Source organism: Marmota flaviventris, chromosome 6 (assembly GCF_047511675.1).
Source record: "Marmota flaviventris isolate mMarFla1 chromosome 6, mMarFla1.hap1, whole genome shotgun sequence".
NCBI classification, from domain to species: domain Eukaryota; kingdom Metazoa; phylum Chordata; class Mammalia; order Rodentia; family Sciuridae; genus Marmota; species Marmota flaviventris.
This window is the reverse complement of record NC_092503.1, coordinates 15,587,910-15,606,567: the sequence shown is the minus strand read 5'-3', so window position 1 is coordinate 15,606,567 and position 18,658 is coordinate 15,587,910. Positions and strand designations below refer to the sequence as shown.

At 42.7% G+C, this 18,658-nt stretch overlaps 1 protein-coding gene across 1 annotated transcript; it reads left to right on the top strand.

The window, feature by feature from the left end:
• Positions 1-498: 498 nt before the first annotated feature.
• Iyd (iodotyrosine deiodinase) lies at positions 499-18,027 on the top strand. Its single transcript, XM_027939584.2, has 5 exons — positions 499-661; positions 8,860-9,051; positions 10,637-10,796; positions 14,720-14,876; positions 17,845-18,027. Exons 1-5 carry the CDS (start codon positions 499-501, stop codon positions 18,025-18,027), a joined length of 855 nt encoding a protein of 284 aa, XP_027795385.2.
• Positions 18,028-18,658: the final 631 nt, after the last annotated feature.

The window sequence follows — 18,658 nt, the reverse complement described above, 5'->3', positions numbered from 1 at the left end:
TTTTTCCTTTTCTTTTCTTTCTTTCTTTTTGTTTTAACTAGGCTTCTTTACTGGAAATTTTATTTCGGCAGTTCTGAGTAGCCACCTGGAAATGTACTCTTTTAAAAACAAGTTTGCTAGGAGTTTCCTAGCTTTGGGCAAACTAAGGATACTCGTGGAGAAAACTTACACAGCAGAAAGATTAAATGTCTTTACCACCACTGGCCAGATCTAGAGCCTTACTGTTTATGCAGTTCCTGGAAATTATGTCTAAGAATATATTGATTATTAAAAAGTGAATGTGCTGGTGTAGGACCAAACCCAGACCCACCCCCCATGTGTGACCGTGATCTTTGCTCTTTTGCAAAGTCCCATAGAGTTTGAGAGTTCTGCACTTTGTTCCTTCCCCCAGCTCCTCCCTCTCCTTCTCCGCACTCCCAGCATTCCCCACCTCCACTCCTGGCTGTTTAAGTCACCTCTGTGGAACCTGTGCTCACCCTCAGGCTCCGGCTACCAAACATGCTTTCTCTGACTGCAGTCTTGGTAGCGGTTGTCTGCGTTTTGATTGTGTGGATCTTTAAACCTGCTGACAGAAGCCTCCAGAAGGAGAGGGAGCCTGAAGCCCGGCCCTGGGTGGATGAAGACTTAAAAGACAGCACTGACCACCACCAGGTCCAAGAAGGTAAAGACCGCAGCAGCCTCTGGCTTAGCCTTTGTGCACATCGTCAGCTTTGTGAGAGTTTAAGGCCGTGAAGATGTGAAAGCCAGGTTTGCCATTGACCTCTAATGTCAGCGTGTCACAGAGACAAGCCATCTCTCAAGCAATCAGCTTGTCACCTGCAGCGACCCACCCCCTTCATTCCTACTCAGTCAAAAGCTTCTGAGGGTTGGAAGTTTTCCCTGGTCTTGATCCTGTTCTGGTTGTCACGGTCTTTCTGAAGGTTTTCATCACAGTGAGCATGGAGTTTTGATCAAAACTTTAAAATTGACAAAGTGGTATCTCTCTGGGATTTCTGGTTTTTATTGTGCCAGATCCTGTGGGTTACAGTCAAGAGTAACCTCTGTTCTCAACAAGCTGAGGGTCCAATTTAGGAAAAAGGTGATTCAAACTGGGTGGAGTTTAAACACCTTAAAGTGTTTAAGGCAGGCTTGGGGGCGTGATGGGAGATTGGGACAGAATAAAGCTGGCCTTGAGGATGATCAGCAAGGGGAGGGAGTGTATCAGGGAGGAGCAGCCAAGGGTACCCAGGAACAGAATGCCCTGGGCAGATTGCTAGCAGCTGGGAGGGCCTGCTGACCAGGGGAGGGGCAGGTCATGGCTGGCCCTAGAAAGAGACAATAAAGGAGGCAGGCAAGAGAGATGGCAGGAGTCCCCAGTGGTATTTTAGAGCTGCTTTGTCTGAGCTGGGTGCCTAGGATGGATTCCATCTGGAAGAGGCTGTGTGATTCTGGTGAGACTCCCACCTCCAAACAGAGGCTGCCTGGAAATGGAAATGGAAATTGTGAGTGTGTATGTTTGTTGAATTGTCCTGAGGGAACTGAGTGGGGTGTCCTGCTGGCCCTCAATGCTGGGAGTCAGTAGCAATGCTGAACGTGCCACCCAGGAGCCAAGACCAGGCAGCCTGTTAGGGGGACCGCCTCTTATGCTCCAATGTTGAAGGACACCCCACCCAGAATGCCAACTGCACAGGTCCTCTACCTACGATGGCATTATATCCTGATACATTCATGGTAAGTTGAAAATATCATAAGTGCAAAATGCATTTAATAACCTAAACTACCAAAAATCTTAGATTAGCCAGCCTATCTTAAACATGCCCAGAACACTTTCTTCAGCCTATCAGGGTGCAAATCATCAACACAGAGCCCATTTTATATTAAATGTTGAAGAGCTCATGTAGTGTACAGAATACTGTATGGAAGTGAGAAATAATATATATGTTTTGGCATCATCATGAAGTAAAAACGTTGTTAGGTAGAAACATCGTAAGTTGATCCCCATTGGTGTCCAGGTGTGGAGCGCTTCCCCTAAGGAGACATCTATTCTGAAGTTGTGGAATGATTTATCTTGGCAAGGAAGGGTTGGGTGGTGGTGGTGGTGGGGAAACACAAGGAGGGTGAGTCTAAGTGAAGTTAAAGGAAGAACAACAGGCTTTGGTAATAAGCTGGATATTGGGAGAAGATGGAGATGATGATTTGGAGGCTGGAAGAGTCAGAATGATACAATCATAAAGGAGCGAGGGGAAGGGGATCCAGTTTAGAGAGAAAGACAGTGACTTTCGTTAGGGAGTGTTCTGTCTGAGCTCATAGTGACCTCAGGTGAGGGATCCCAGTAGAAAACCTTCACGGGAGAGGCACCAGCAGTGGGTGGTATTTGGAATTTGCAGAACTAATGAACCCATGAAATGAGCACATTGAGAGAGAAGGCTGGGGACAGACCTTCAGATAAGAGGAATATGGTGGGAAAATGTTCTACGGAAAAGAAAATGAGTAGGCAACGAGGCTCCAGGATAACAACAAGCCTCGTAAAGCATTTTCTGGGGCCCGTCAGTGACATGCTTAGTAAGGAATTTTCATGACAGTACAATGAGGTAGGCATTACTATTATCCCCGTATCACAGGAAAGGAAACTAATGCTCAGATAGGTAAGCCACCTTCCCAAGACAGTGGTAGAGGCAGGATCCAGGCAGTCAGGCTCCGGGATCCAGGCATCCAAGTGTTTGCTGAGCATCCTCTCCCACAGAATTATCTAGAATGTAGGAGGCAGCAGGTGGCCAGCAGGGTTAAAATTCTCTGAGAGATCAGAGGTGGTAAGCATGGAGGGAAGGCCACTGGATTTGAAGGATGGAGGATGGACCAGGGATTGGTGAGGCTGGGAAGGAATAAGGCCTGGGGTTGGGCCTGAAGGTGGGAGATACAGCAAAGATGTATGGCCTTCCTCTGGCTTCCACCTAGTGTTCATTTTTGCAAAGTCCTCTGCCTCTCCATTCTCCATTCCCTTCCATCCCTATCCTTCTCCTATCTTTTTACAGAGCAATGGAGATAGCAGTCTTAGTGCTAACAGTCTTCTGATAGAGAAGATAAGTCTCATCATCAGTTAGTGCACATCTGGCCTGAATGTAGCATTCACAGATCTCTTGGTGAAATGTTTGCTGTTTACATAAATGATACACGGGAAGGTCACGTGGGTGGCCAATGAGAATGAGCATTTAAACCTAGGCTCTCTGCCACCCAAATTCCTGCTCTTAGCCACAGGATGAGTGACATGGTCTAACACCAGGTTGAGAAGGCATTGAGCAGGGGGAGAGTTGGTGAAGAAAAATGATTCCATTACTGAAGAAATGATGACTATGGACAGCAAATTCAAACCATTTTGAATATTAACCAAAAGATATAAAACAGTAAAATAAATATTCTATGTTGTTCTGGTGTCTGGTAAGGAAGATATGGGAACCAACCCAAACTCCTCCAGTCCTGATTCACAAAGTACTCCTGCTCCATGCTTAGAGACCAGGAATCAGCTCGTGAAAGGGATGTGGAGAGGACAGAAGGAGAGTCCGGTGTGGCCAAGCTGATAAGCTATATCTCTTTTGGTGACAGGTCAAGTGTGGTTCCTACTGAGACTGTCAGTTCCCTGTTTGTCTGGAGCAGAGGTCTAAGAAGGAGAAGTTGCTGTTGTTTATGCCCAAGAGAAAACCTCAGATCATCCCTGTAAAATTAACTGAAAATCTAACACACAAATTCTCTAGTTAGGCCCAGATTCATGGAAGTTCATAGAAATGAATAAAAGAAGAAAGATATAGGAAACACCTCATCAAGACACATTCATTTTAATGTCATGGGGGAAGTTTTTGCACTGAGCTTCACAGGCCATCCAAAATCTTTGATTCTAATTAAATTTCACTGTCTCAAATTGTCCAATTTGTTAAGAAAGGCCTGTGTTGAAATTTTTACCTACTGTTAGTAACACCTGGGAATCTAAATGTCTGCACCAACTTGGAAAGTGACATATTGTAACGATCACAACTAGCCATCACAACTGGTTTCAAACCTGCTCAAAGGATTATCAACAACTAACTTCAGTAACAGTGTAACAAGCTAACCAATGTCAGCCTCTCTCGGCCGAATGTCAGCCAACCAGGGGTGGATTCAGGTTCCCACATTTGTAAAGGTCTCAGAAACTGTATCTACAGAGAATGTCAGTCACTTACACCCTTGAGAGCCCTCCAAACCCTGAACACTATGCTTCCACACCAAATAGTGAGCTAGAGCTAGCCTTTGGGGGCTAGCAAGAGATAGTTGTTGAATGTTCAGCATTGTGGGCTAATGGTTAAATCATCAGTAGCTTGAGGTCAGGCTGTGATTTACATCATGGATTTTGGCATGGGCTATGAATCTTTCTTTGCCACCCTAAGAGCTGACTTACCAGCGCACCACTGCCAAAAATTCCATACAAGGTCAGGTTCCACTCTGCTCAGAGATGAGCTTGACCAGCATAGATCGTGAAACAATGCATACAGCTTTGTCTTTGGTGGCTTCAACCTTTGACAAACCCCTTCCCCTTTCATAGTTTTGAATGGCTGATGTAAAAGGTTGGTGGACCAAGACTCCTGAAAGTCCCTTAGGTTTTAGGACAAAGGACAGGTGAATGTAGATGACATTTCTCTAATGAAAGGAAAAAGACTTGAATGAAGACACTGTCCTTGAGATCCTGTGGGGGGCCCTGTTAGTGGAGAGTTAATATCCGCACAGGACCCTGGGGCACCACAAAGAGAGGATGGTCTAAGAAACAAGTTCTGCCAGCTTCATTTCTGCTTGGAGGGAGGATGAATATCTTTTCTCTATTCCTCCTCGGCTGAGGCCCTTCTAACAGAGGAGAGAGGAACAAGAGAAAAGCACGTGTGCTTCATTATACGAGTTTTGCATGGCACAGAGATCTTTCATAAGATGAAGACCCTAGGAAATGGTTACACTAGTGGGGTTTGGCTTGTGTTTTTCAATGCTAGGAATTGAACCCAGGGCCCACCGCATGCTAGAAAAGTGCTCTACCATTGAGCCACATCCCCAGAACCCAAACTTGTAGATTTTTCTGCTAGGTTTGATGAAGATTGAACAGGAGTGGGGACACAGAATAGCACAATGGGGTGTGTCTAATGGTGACAAACAGGGAACAGGGAGGCCTGTTTGCTGAGATCCTTCTCTGAGACCCCTCCTCTATAGAGATCAGGATGGTTTTTTCCCCTAAAAGGAGAGCAGTCCTCCCATGAGGGTCTAATGACCTGCCTCAGGAAAGAGTCAAAAACTCTTTCTCAGTTTTTGTGATCTGTTTCAGGGAAGAAGGACAGGGGAAGGTCCAAGAGCTCTTCCTATTCCTGCCAAGGTGGCATGTTTTGGGGTAGAGTGTCCCGAACCTCACCAGCTTCTGGATAGCTTGACTCTATCAGAGGTCTCTGCATCTGGGTACCCCAGGCTTCCCAGTTCTATCCACCTCAGTGCTGCTGGTGAAATAATCAGTCAACACTGCAGCTAAGCGGCCAGGCGACCAAGAGGCTGAGTTGGCAGCTGAGCCATGCTGGGCAGCTGGGAAAAAGGCATTCTCCTGGTAGGTGCTGAGCCCTGAGGTGTCTCCCCTACCAACACCTTGGGCATCTGTCTGTGGTGACAGGAGCTGCATCACCCCTCCCCCAGTATCAAGGCTCCTCCACACATGACACACTTTGTCCTTGCTTTCACTATTAGAAAATAGTTCGCTCCTTTGCAAAGATTTTGAAGCAGAACTGCAAAAACCAAAGCCATTTATTTAGAGGTGCAGCCAGAAAAGTACCTCCCTGTGAACGAGGATAGAAGTGACCTAGAATTTCTTGGCTGGCTGAAACTAATTAGGGAGCAGTTTAGGCGTTCCTTGGTATAAAGCAATGATGCAGGTGAGTTGCTACAGGCATCAGCAACCAACCCCAGGTGTGGCCGCAAAGGACTCCCACTGAAAAGCAGACTGTTTGCCTTGGAGCAGGAGAGCCTTGGAGCAGGAGAGCCTTGGAGCAGGAGGGCCTTGGAGGTGAATGAGTGCCTGTGGCTCTGATGGTTCTAGGGCAGAGGCTAGAAAACAGGAGTTTACAGAGGCTGTTTCCTTTTCTCTTCAAGGCCACATTCCTAGGGGTAGTCAGGGGCTCAAGGGTGGAGAGGTGGTGCCTTTCTTCTTTGCTCTCTGCCCTACAGTTCCTCTAGTTTCTCCAGTGCTGTGTCTCTGGGGAGCTCCCTGGGCTCCAGGCTGGCCTCCATGTCAGTGGCTCTTTTGGCTGCTCCATTGTCCAGGCAGGATAGAGACCTTCTGCCCTATGAGAGGCTGTAGCAGGGCAGCCCACCATGTGGGGTTCTTGGGATTGGCACAGGACATTCCTGTCTGGAGGTGATAGGCCCATTTGTTTGCCCTGGTGAGAGACAACAGCTGGCACTAAGAAGGCTCAGGCAACCACAACCACCCACTCCATTGGACCAGATCAGGAGAGCCTACTTGAACTTTAAAAGCCTCAGAAACTGCCAAATCATGTAAACAGGCTGCCTGTAGCTTATGCAAATACTGAATGTATCTTAAGAGTTGGTAACTTACCATTCAGACGCTCAGGGAGCACCTGATGCATTTGCTCCTTTATCAAAGACTAGCTGCAAAGGTTGTTAGAATTAATTGCACATGGTGTGAAGGTCGTCAGAATTAATTGCACATGGTGAAGCAAGTCTTGATCACATCTGTGATAAAGTTCAGGGTTGTCATGAAATTGATGTTATCTGCATGTAGTTCAGAACGGATTGCTAGAAAGCTGATAGGTATTCATTATTAATCTCCCATCACACCTACTTTCTTTTAACTAAGTGGGTACAGTCTGGCCCCAAGCCACTCCTGCTAATGTAAAAAGAAAATTCCTCACTGAAGCCAGGAGCAAACTGTGGTACCCACAGCTAACACTGTAGTCATGGATTCCCAGTCTCTGGAAAAGGCAGCGTGAGAGCAGGAGAAGGCTAATCCCTGCTGAATTCCACCTGGAGAATGGCTGGGTCCCTCTGGGCCAGGCCTTGGACTCTCTGGCTCTCTTCCCTGTGTTCTTGTGATATAGGACAGAAAAGACTGGATACCCAAGGAATTTTCAGGAAGCATGTTTATTGGCTGCAAGGTCTAGAAGGGTGATTGCCTAAAATTTCTCTGGACCTCAAACCTGGAAATTCTTTGAACTTTATACCCAGCAGGAGGAGGGGTTGGAAGGTTTACATGACAAGTGCTTTTTGTCCCATGTTTTTTAGATTAGTCAGCGGTTTTACAAGTTTTATCATAAAAGCAAAAGTAACATCATCAAGTCTGTGGGCAAACTTAGCTTTTGCAAAATTGAGCAATTTTGTCCTCACAAAAAATAGAAAGTCACCAATTTACTTGTGGAAATCTCCTTTTCCCATCCACTCACAGAGGGTCAGCATGTGGGCAAGTCCCTCATCCTTCCACAGGTCTCTTTAGTCACTATTGTGGAAAAATGTTATATTTGATTATAAAAGGTATGTTTCTTTTTTATACTGTCTAGAATTTACTGAAACTTGTAAATCTATAGATGTGGTATATTTCATGAGTCCTGGGGAAATCATAGACATTAACCTTTCAAATATTGCCTCTGCCATAGTCTCTTTTATCTTCTTTTGTGACTATGAAAAATGTGTATTAGTTACCCTCATTCTGCTCTATTTTCTATTGAATTCTTCTATGTTTACCATCTTGGTCTCTACTTGCCCCATTCTAGATATTTTCTTGTCTTATATCCCCATTCATTACTTCTTCCTTAGATAGCTTAACCTATTAGTAGATCTATCCATTAAGTTCTTCATTCTATTATTTTTTTCTGATCTAGAGGTTATATTCTTTCATATTTTCTCTGTTACCTTTTTGAGATTTGTATGTTTGGTTGTTGTTCTCTCTAAACATACTAACCCTTAGTTGTTTTATCCTCTGAACCTACTGATTCCAATATTTAGAGTTTTTAGGCATCTTACTTAATTTTTAAAAATTGATTCTGCGGTTTCTTGCTCAAATGTTTTGTTTCTTTATGTGCCTGATTATATTTGGTGGATTGCTATATATTGTAATTGTACATAAACTATTTACACATTACTTTTGCTTCTGCTAGGTAATTGGTATACTGACATCCAGGACCACCTTATTCTAAATTCATGTTTGAGGGAGGACCCTTCAAAGTGATATAAGACCCTGAGGGCTGATTTTTAAAAATAACTCTCATTTTTCTGTAGTACTGGGGTCCCAGCATTTAAAGTCCCCACTGTGTATAGGCCTGTAATTTGATTTTGGTTGCCCTCAATCTCTGAAAAATGTAAAAATGGAAATTCCAGTGTGTAGTCATAGCAAATGCAACTGGGGAAGCACAGTTTTTGTGCTTATTGACTGTAGGCTTGTATTTTTCCTTTGGTTTTGGCCGGGGGATTTCTTACTATGTCATCAACCTGGTGATATTAAAAGGTCTTTTAAAAACACCTGATTCAGTGATCTGAGCATTTTCCAGTGGATGGAAGATTATTTCAAATTATCTCAGATTTCAGATTTGAAATCCTTATACTTTGTGTAGGTAAAAAGTTTCTTTTTCTTGATTTTCAATAAGTCTAGAGTTGGAAGAATAGTCAAGATAGGTCGTCAGGGTTTTGTAGATCTCTCTCTCTCTCTCTCTCTCTCTTCCTTCCTTCCTTCCTTCCTTTCTTTTCTCTTTCCCCTCCTTCTCCTTGATATTCTTGTGCTTACATAACTTTGTAAACGTTTTTGAGAACTTTATCTCCTTCCTCCTGTGGACCAAGAGAGACCATTAAATTTGCTACTCTTATTGTTCTTATTTGCAGATGTAGATGAATGGCCAGAATCAGAGGAAGACGTTGAACACATCCCATTCTCCCATACCCGGTATCCTGAGAAGGAAATGGCTAAGAGGTCACAAGAATTTTATGAGCTTCTCAATAAGAGACGGTCGGTCAGGTTCATAAGTAATGAGCAAGTCCCAATGGAAGTCATTAATAATGTCATCAAAGCAGCAGGTTTGTAATTAATTGCACGCTGGGTCCTCAACAACATCAGCTCTGTACTGGTGTGACAACAGTGGAACAGTGAATTAAGGTTAGGGTAATGTATTTATAAGATCTATAATCTATAAAATCTATGCATGTGCAATATTCTAATGAACTAGTATGTACAGGAAAGAACTAACATGTACAGTAGTCTAACAAGCTAGCAAAAATTACCCGTGTGAATTTATACAATAAACCAAAGGAAGACAACCTTATTTCCAAAGTAAATTAATATCATCACAAAGGGGAAAAATGAAAGTCATAGAAAAAAGGGGAGGAGTTACAAGAGAAAACCTTCTATGAGTTTCTCCTGTTATTCCTATGTAAATTGCATTTAGGTTCATTTTAGAAATTATTGCATGCCCATTTTGAACCCATTGTCCCTCTTACAAGGAAGCAAGAATAAAACACTTCATTTCAGTTAAGGATACAAGTGCACTAGACTGTTGAGTCCTTTACTGGCAGCAGTTACTAAATTTCCTGTTTATCTATATATCTGTATGTATATGTGACATATATGATGTTAAGATAAGTTTAGCATAATTGAAAATAGAGAAAATTAATTAATTACTATGTTTGGAGATACAAATATTCAATGAATGAATAAAATGGGTACAAAGTTAACTGGAATCACTCGGCAGAAATGCAGCCTTCCTCTTCAGTTTTTGACTTTTATTTCACAACTAGTCATGACTTCCAGCATTGGGAGTGGTGTGTGGCAACCAAGAATCCCAGAAAGAGTCCACAGGCCCCACTCCCTCCAGAGGCAGAGCTTATTCCATGAGACTACTTACTAGGAAGGAAGAAATCACTGCTTCTGGAAAAGTCCACCTGTGGGTCACTGTGGTCTACCCCTGAGACCATCTCTAGAAATGATGGGACACCCATTAGAGGCTGAGCCTCAATCCCTCCCTGGAACCTCAAAGGAAACTCAAGCCCCTTGGACAAAGGTGGGACTCCATGAAGTTTCATCCGGGAACACCAGAACTGATCCACGTGTGGCCTGAGGGTTCCTGAAACCCACAAGAGCAGAAAGACACACCGTGGTGCATAGTGAGCACACAGGGCCAGGAGTTCCCCAACTCTTGAGTATCCCCAAGATCACAAACCTTATGGGGCCACACTCAGAGCTTTGTTAGAGGCAGTAGCCTTTTAAGGAGTGTCTTGAGAACCACTTTATCATTGCCATTTTGCCATTTCCAACCACCTTCCTGACTTTTCAGGAATGATGTTTTGGAGAATTTGGCTGTCAGAGCTTCCCTACAGACTTCCTTAGTGGTCATGGTGCAGTCACTGAGGGCTATTTTCTCCCAGGTGATCAGAGCAGAAGGATAAGTCCCCCCAGTTCCAGGGCTCCTGGCCTGGATCTCAGCGGGTGAGTCATGAGACACCTAAAGTGAAGCAGAGCAAAATGGAGCAGGCAGCGGCAGGCACTGTGTTCCCCAGATTGCCTGCCTTCATTTTGAGCAATGGTGACTACTTATGCTTCTTCTTCATTAACAGTCGTGTGCTTTCCTGCAGTCTTGGTTTCTGATGTTAATTCATCCTGTGATAGGAACAGCCCCAAGCGGGGCCCACACAGAACCCTGGACCTTTGTGGTGGTGAAGGACCCAGACACGAAGCATAAGATCCGGGAGATCATCGAAAAGGAAGAGGAAATAAACTACATGAAGAGGATGGGACACCGATGGGTCATGGACTTGAAAAAACTGAGGTACAAAGTTGGTGCAATTAGGGATGTTTGGTTTGACTTCTTAAAATGAAACAATTGGTGCATTTTCATGGTTTTGTAGGGTTTTTTTAACTATTGTATTTTGGATTAGCATGCATTGATTTTACGTATTAATGTGATGTGTCAACACATTAATACGTATATAACAATATAACACAAACTGAGCAAATCCTGCCCTGGTTCTGTTTTTAGTGTTAAAAAGTTCAATTCTGCCTCTGGAAGGAATTATGAAAATTAATTCAGGCCTTGTTCCCATAGAGCCTCTGACTTATATCACTGCTTCTGAAAAAAAAAATGTTGAGGAATTATTTCACTTTTTCATCTCTCTGGAACATAAGATGATGAAATACTTTTCAAGATCTTAAATGAAGTAAATTTCATTTTACTAAAAAGATCAGGTCTTCCACATGATTTTATAGAGCAAGATTTAGTTGAGGACAATTTAATACAAGTATAAGATCTGTCAGGTGATATGAGCCTAAGAAAGAATTGTGAGATCACAGCCTTGGGGCACAGTAGGACTTCTTGCACAGGAGTCAGAGCCAAGGTGAGGACAGGTGGGCCCCTTGGCCCTGCTCCTGTTTTATTTATTGTCCCCAAAGAACAATTTTCTTCTAAGATATTTAAACTCTATCAGAATTGATGACTTAAGAAGTTGCAATTTATTACTGTGGTCTGGAACAAGTATAAGACATTAATAATGCATTTATGAATCTTATTGTATGTTTACGGGAAAAAGTGGGAAAAGTAAAAATCAAGGTGAGTTTCCACACTTAGAGAGGTGTTGAACTCCAGTCGAGCACAGTACCTCAAAATACTACACCCTCTTACTTGCCTCAACTGAGGCAGAATTAATTGCTCTCATCTAAGTACCTAATGTATCTCATATACACCTTCCATATGCTTAAATGACCATGACTACATAGCATTTTAATTATTGTTTTCCTTTCTTCCCATTTTATGGACCAATATTTATAAATCCATGTTGTACACTAAGATACCCTTGAGAATCCAATTAAGTTATGGATTTTCTCAATCAACAAACGTACATACAAACACAGACACACATACACATAGAAACACACACACACAGAACTCCAGGGATCCAGGGAGCCCAGGTTTAAAAACTCTCATACCACCCAACACCTTTCTGATGCATGGTAGGTAACTGAATAAATATTTGTTAAAATGACAGCTGATAAACATATGTCCTGTTTCAGTCAATTCTGAAATCATAGCTATTATTAATTCTTTATGTGCAATACGGACAAAACTTACGTTCCAAATCTTGCCTTCCCTGGCTTGCTGGCAAGAGACCTCCACCCCAGGCAGAAGGTGCTAACTGTCCTCCTTTTAATAGTCCTTGTGAATTGCTTTTTTTTTTTTGGCGGGGGTTACTGTGGATTGAATTCAGAGACACTTGACCACTTGAGTCACCAGCCCTATTTTGCCCTATTTTGTATTTTATTTAGAGACAGAGTCTCACTGAGTTGCTTAGGGCCTCCATAAATTGCTGAGGCTGGCTTTGAACTCACAATCCTTCTGTCTCAGCCTCCCAAACCACTGAGATTCCAGGCATGCGCCACCTGGCCCGGTATGAATTGCTTTTTATTAGTTCTAATATTATGTCATGATAAATTTGTATAAAATTGAATAACTCACAAATAAACAAAAAAAGATCAGATTCCAATGCATGCTTAGGCAAAGTAAATACCAAAATACTTTTAAATGCTTGTCCTACCTCAGAATATAAGTAAACTGCTTAATCTAATATTTTTAGAATTGACATTTTCTTTCATATTTATATGCTTTTAAAATTACTTTTTAAAATGTAAACATCAGAATTTTAGATCATGAAACTATCAACACACAATGCACATTTATGTCATGGAACCCATGTGGCCGACATGGGTGTTGAATGGTATGAGAGCATTTAAACCTGGGCTCCCTGGATCCCCAGAGCTGTGTGTGTGTGTGTGTGTGTGTGTGTGTGTGTGTGTATACATATTATTGATTGAGAACGTCTGTAACTTCATTGTCCCACACAGTCTCTGGGCCACATTCAGTCATGTAGGACAGCGGGGCTGGAGGGGCACTGTGGAGAGCAGCATCCTGGTTCCAACAGGGTGTGTTACAGAGGGATTGGAGGGTGCTAGAAGTCAAATGAGTCAGGAAAGTGGATTGGAAATGGTTTTTCTGTACTGACATTTCCATGATTCAAAAGTCTGTTGTCTGTATTAGTAAAGGCCACTTTCTATATTTGTATTTATTTCACTCTCACTATGATCACACGAGGTTGGGGGCACAGTGGTTCCAGGAGGAAACTGAGCCATGAGAGTTTCAGTTTGGCTCCAGAGCTAGTCCCTCCTCTGTGTAAGGAGAAAAGACTCAGTGAGTTCAGCAGGACTGTTTGTCGAAGTATTATAAAGTGGCTTTGAAAGTGTAACCCATAGTCATTAATAGTGCAAGAACCATAGACCAATGCACAAATGAGGGCTGGGACTGAGGCTCAGTGGTACAGAGCTTGCCTAGCATGTGTGAGGCCCTGGGTTCAATTCACAGCACCATATAAATAAATAATAAATAAATAAATAAAGGTATTGTGTCCATCTACAACTAAAAATATTTTTTTTTTAAAAAAAGAAAGAAAAACGCACAAATGAAATTAGTGTGTTTTAAAACAGCAAAAAATAACTAGGCTAAAAGTGAAATGTATGGCAACCATCTCTTAAAAATTAGTCACATAAAATATCTTAAGGAAAAACTACACTGTGTTGGATTCTCTCTCTCCTTTGAATATCTGTTCTAAAAGTAAGCTTCTGCCAAAATGTATGGGACAGGGAAATGGAATAAAGAAGGATATGTTCTGAGCTGGAAAACAGAAATTTCAGCTCCACATGTTTACTTCACATGAAGGGTCTCTCGCTCCCAGAAAAGGTCCCTTCCTTTTTCCTGTAACGGAGCTACCAGCTCTCCCTCTGCTCACCCCATCATTTCAGTTGAGCCTCTCTGTCATGGTCCCCTTTCCCCTGCCTGCTCCTGAACTGGATTCCCTCAGCTCCAGTTCCTGCCCCTCCCCCAGTTCTCCTAAGCCTGGCCCTTTTGCCCACTCTCCTGCCTGGGCCATTGCCAAGGTCTCTTGTCCAATTTCCTTCTGACTTTATAGTTGGTACTTTAAAATATCAACCTTGGTGATATCACTCTCGCCCCTCAATCCACCTCCCTCTGAAAACAGATTTGAAATGCTTCCTCTATCAGCCTGTGATAACACTCCATTACGCACCCAAAGGCCAGGACCCTCCAGTGTCTGTATAGGACCTACCTTTCCACCCAGGCCCCAGCTCGCACCCATCCTCCAGCCCACCAGGCTTCTGGAAATTTCCTGGCTGTATGCATTCTCCTTCCAGATTCATTCTCTTTGCTCTGCCTGGGGACACTATCCCTACCCCCCTTTTCCACCTGGTCTTCAGTGCCCAGCCTGAGGCCATTCTGGGGACTTTTTCCCAATCTTCCTACTCAAAATTAATATTTCAATTTTTGAAGGATTCCCAATCCATTTGGTGTCAGCACTTATCAGCTTTCAGTTTGATGGACATATTGGCTTAGTGCCCTCTGGCACATAGGATATATCTTTACTCTCTTTCAGCATTTCATATACTTTGCCACACTAGGCACTTGCTTATTGAACATATTGACTTTGGACACCCACAAAAATAAGGATGAATAGCACATGCACACACATACATGTGCACATCACAAAACAGCAAAACACAAAATTTCTACTGTTTTAAAATTAAAAATAAAAAACGTGTGTGTGTGTGTGTGTGTTTCATCATGAATAAGGTAAGGTAGTAAAAAGAGGGGAAAAGTTAGAGTAAACATTCTCCTGACTCTTTCCCCTCCAGAACCAACTGGGTTAAAGAATACCTGGACACCGCCCCTGTTTTGATTCTCATTTTCAAACAAGTACATGGGTTTACTGCAAGTGGCAAGAAAAAGGTCCACTACTACAATGAGATCAGTGTCTCCATCGCGTGCGGCATCCTGCTGGCTGCGCTGCAGGTATGTTGTTCTCCCTCAGGCCCAAGGGACATGAGAGAGAAGTGGGAGCCCAAGGGGAGCCTTATCAGAAAATTTCAGCTCGGTTTCCAACAGTGTCCTTTGGAAATTGCTTATCTAAATCTAAATTCCTAAGTAAAGCAACTCCACTGTGAAAACCAGTCCTGGCAACCTGCGTGGGTGAGCGTGATGGCTCATCAAGCTGGAATTCTTCCTGGAAAGTCACTTGTAACATCATCTCAGGGACAGAAAGATTTGTTGTTGCATTTGCCTTCAACTGTAACAGCAGGTCGCTTAAGGGTTTTGGCGGACATAGGTGAAGAACGTCAGAGCCTGAAAGTCACAGAGACTCACTCCCTAGGTCATGTTGTAATGACTGAAAAGCCATAAGCAGGGTTCTGCCCCTGAGCGTCTCTCCTGAGAAGCTGAGTTGCATTAGGAAGAGGGCCCCAAGCTTACAAAAACTCCCACCCACAAACAGCGAAAGCAATGCAGACGTGAAATGGAGCCTAACTGAGCCGTGCCTTTCAAATAACACCATTCTTTCCCTCCATGAATATTTTCTAAGCCCCTTCCAGGTAGCATCCTGGGGGTCATGGGAGTAGTTGTCTCATGCACCATACAATTTGGGAGGATAGGGGTTCGGGTATGGATGGGGAGAGATGGCAAACACATAAAAGTAATAAAGCACAAGGTTGGAAGACTGAGTGATCCTACTTTCAAGAAACAATTGATTTTTAAAAATATGACCTTCATTATTTCAAAGAACAGTTTAGATGCCGAGTAGCACAACATAGTCACATTGCACCAGAGAGAAATATGCTTTTCGGTTACTTGAACAATTGTCCTGAAGGAGCCAGCATTTTCTTTCTTTCCTTAATCTGCAGGAAGATTAATAAGAGAGTCTCTGTGCAGCATCAGACCACAGGGCACCACCCAGTGCTTTAGGGTCTTGGAGGAAGGAGCTCAGTTCACCAAGTGCTATATGTCCCAGAAGCAGGCAGCGCAGCTGTGGTCACTTTAGGATTGGTTTTGCTGCCCTCTAGCGTTCCATAGGAGTAATTCTGCAGGTAGGTCATGATGGGTGAGAGAGACCGGAAAATCTTGCAGCCCCACCTCAACCACAGAGATGGGAGGAATGAGCTCACCATTTCTGCTGCACAGAGGCAGCTGCAGACCCTCTTCCTGGCACAGTTTTTACAGGTGGCAATCTGCTTGGAAATCATGAGAGGTAGAGGGACCACTGGGGAAGAGTCTGGAAGGTGCCCTTTGTTTTTATTTAGATGTTTATTTTCTGGAGGCTTAACAAGAGACTGTTGGGATATTTCCTCTACTCTCAATATCTCTTCTGGCCACCAGGTCCTCTATCACTGGACATAAGCATTTTCTTTCTTTCTTTCTTTTTCAGTACTGGGGATTGAACCCAGGGGTGCTTTACCACTGAGCTACATCCCTAGCCCTTTTTAAATTTCTAATCAGGTAGATCCTCACTAATTATCTGATGCTGGCTTTGAACTTGTGATCCTCCAGCCTCAGCCTCTTGAGTTGCTGGGCATAAGCATTTTTATTAGGAATGCATCCCTGCTTTTATTGTTGGTTCTGTAGTCATGGGAAATCCCTGTACCTGTTGCTGAGAATGAAATGTGTAAAATCTTTATTAATACATCGAATACCAAGACCTAGCAGTCAGTCTGCAATTTTAAAGTAGTGAATATAATGATATTTTAAGGTATCTGTAACAATTGCAAAGTAGATTGAAAATATCTGTGAAATGTTTTGATGACAAGTCATAGATACTGTTAACACTACTATATTAACACTACTTTGTTGTTTATGTTTACAGCTGAAGACATTGCTAAATTTCAGTTAAAGGTTAGGGAATATAAAGTTGTATTTTTCTTTTCCAAGTGCAGGGATATGTTGAATTCAATCCTTGCTTCCTTGGGGAAATTGAGATTCCAAGTTAAATTAACAAACAAAAGAACTAAAAAAAAGAAAAAAATCTCTTTACCTGTGATAAGACCAAAGTACTCACATCAAGAGAGACTGGAAGATAAAATTTATTAATAGAAATCATTTTTATATTTCAAAGAATTATTTCCTATGTACTATATATTCACAAATTTCTACTGCTAAAGATGTACAAACTTCAGTATAAAGTAACTTTTATGTTTCTTGAAACGTAACCGAAACATAAAATGATACCAAATGATATCCTCAATGAAAAGTTTAAGATTTATTTATTCAAAAGTCAAGTACTATGCTAAGATATGATAGGAAGAGAAATACTATAAGAAGGTAGAGACAATCTAAGCTCATGACTCAGGAGGAAATCAACAGTTTGTTCAATGCATGTTTTTGAGAACAGTCCCCAGGTAATATAAACTTATGAATCAATGTTTATGATGATGAACTGTGAGTGACCTTTAGAGGAAACCATATTAAATCACTCCAGATCCATACTCATCCATGAAGTCAAATATTAACATTACAGATAGATATAACAGGCTATAGTCAGATAACTGGAATTCAGGAAAGAATATAGTAGAAAAATTATAGTAGAATTGTGGCTAGCACATCGCTCTGAGGGACTGCTGTTATTTTTGGGGTCATGCACCAGGATTCAGACTGACCTCTTATCTAGAAAGAACTCCTGGTTGTTTTTATTATTACTTTGGTATAACTGGGTCCTCCAAATTTCTTTCTACCATTAATATTTATTGAGCACCATTGAAAATAAAATCAACATTTTTCTTCTTCCCACTGCTTGGTTAGAAGCAGCAGGAGGGGAGGTGGAGGCCTGGAAATGAGATTCGCCACACCTGCTACCGAGCGGGCGGCCTCTGCTGTCCAACTTCAGGGAGTCAATGGGACCCACAGGTGTAATAGGAATGAGAATGTCCCCAAGCCGGAAGCAGAGCCGTGATTTTGCCTTTGACTTTAAATGCACCCTTTTCCTCTCCTGTTTTAGAATGCAGGGCTGGTGACAGTCACTACCACTCCTCTCAACTGTGGCCCTCCTCTGAGGATGCTCCTGGGCCGCCCCCCACATGAGAAGCTGCTGATGCTGCTCCCTGTGGGTTATCCCAGCAAAGAGGCCACGGTGCCTGATCTCAAACGGAAAGCGCTGGACCAGATCATGGTGACAGTGTAGGCCAGAGCCCGTCGGGGAGATTCTCAGACATCCCCTGCTCCTCTCAGTTCTCCCGGCTGCCCTTTCTCCTGGGCTCAGGTCTCTGCACTACAGTTCACAGGGACAGCCACTATATGTGTGAAGACATCTGTCCACACCCTCCTGCCCTTTGAGTCCAGTAAGTTGTTTCAGATGGGCTGCGTGATTTGAGGAACATGTGGGCAAGACATCAACAAGTATTCACACTTCTGTTTTTCACCCACTTTGGAAATGCATTTGTATTTTACTAAGAAGATTCCCCAGTATTTAGGTTTTTAAAACTATTCTAGAAAATCACCTGGTGATTTTTTTCTTCAACTTAAAAATTTTTTACATGGAGAAGAGTCATCAGAAAATATAATGTAGTCCCAAGAATTCAGTTATGTGATGATTCTAGAATTTACACTAATCAAATAGCATTCTGCCCTCTGATTTCGGGCAGCCTGAGAAAAGTGCTTTGGATTTGCACTCTTTCACTGAACTTTATGGATATTCTGCCAGTATTGAATAAGTAACTATTAAAACAACTAAAATGTCACTCACAGAACAGGAGAGGGCAGGACTGCATGACGTGAATCTGACTGGCAATCATTCAAGCGGATCAACAATGAGG

What these genes read in the sequence shown, in the direction of transcription:
- Iyd (XM_027939584.2), top strand. Translation starts at nt 499, where the DNA reads ATGCTTTCTCTGACTGCAGTCTTGGTAGCGGTTGTCTGCGTTTTGATT. An exon ending in ATGGACTTGAAAAAACTGAG is followed by an intron (nt 10,797 to 14,719) that starts GTACAAAGTTGG and finishes TTTCCCCTCCAG; the next exon opens with AACCAACTGGGTTAAAGAAT. An exon ending in TCCTGCTGGCTGCGCTGCAG is followed by an intron (nt 14,877 to 17,844) that starts GTATGTTGTTCT and finishes CTCCTGTTTTAG; the next exon opens with AATGCAGGGCTGGTGACAGT.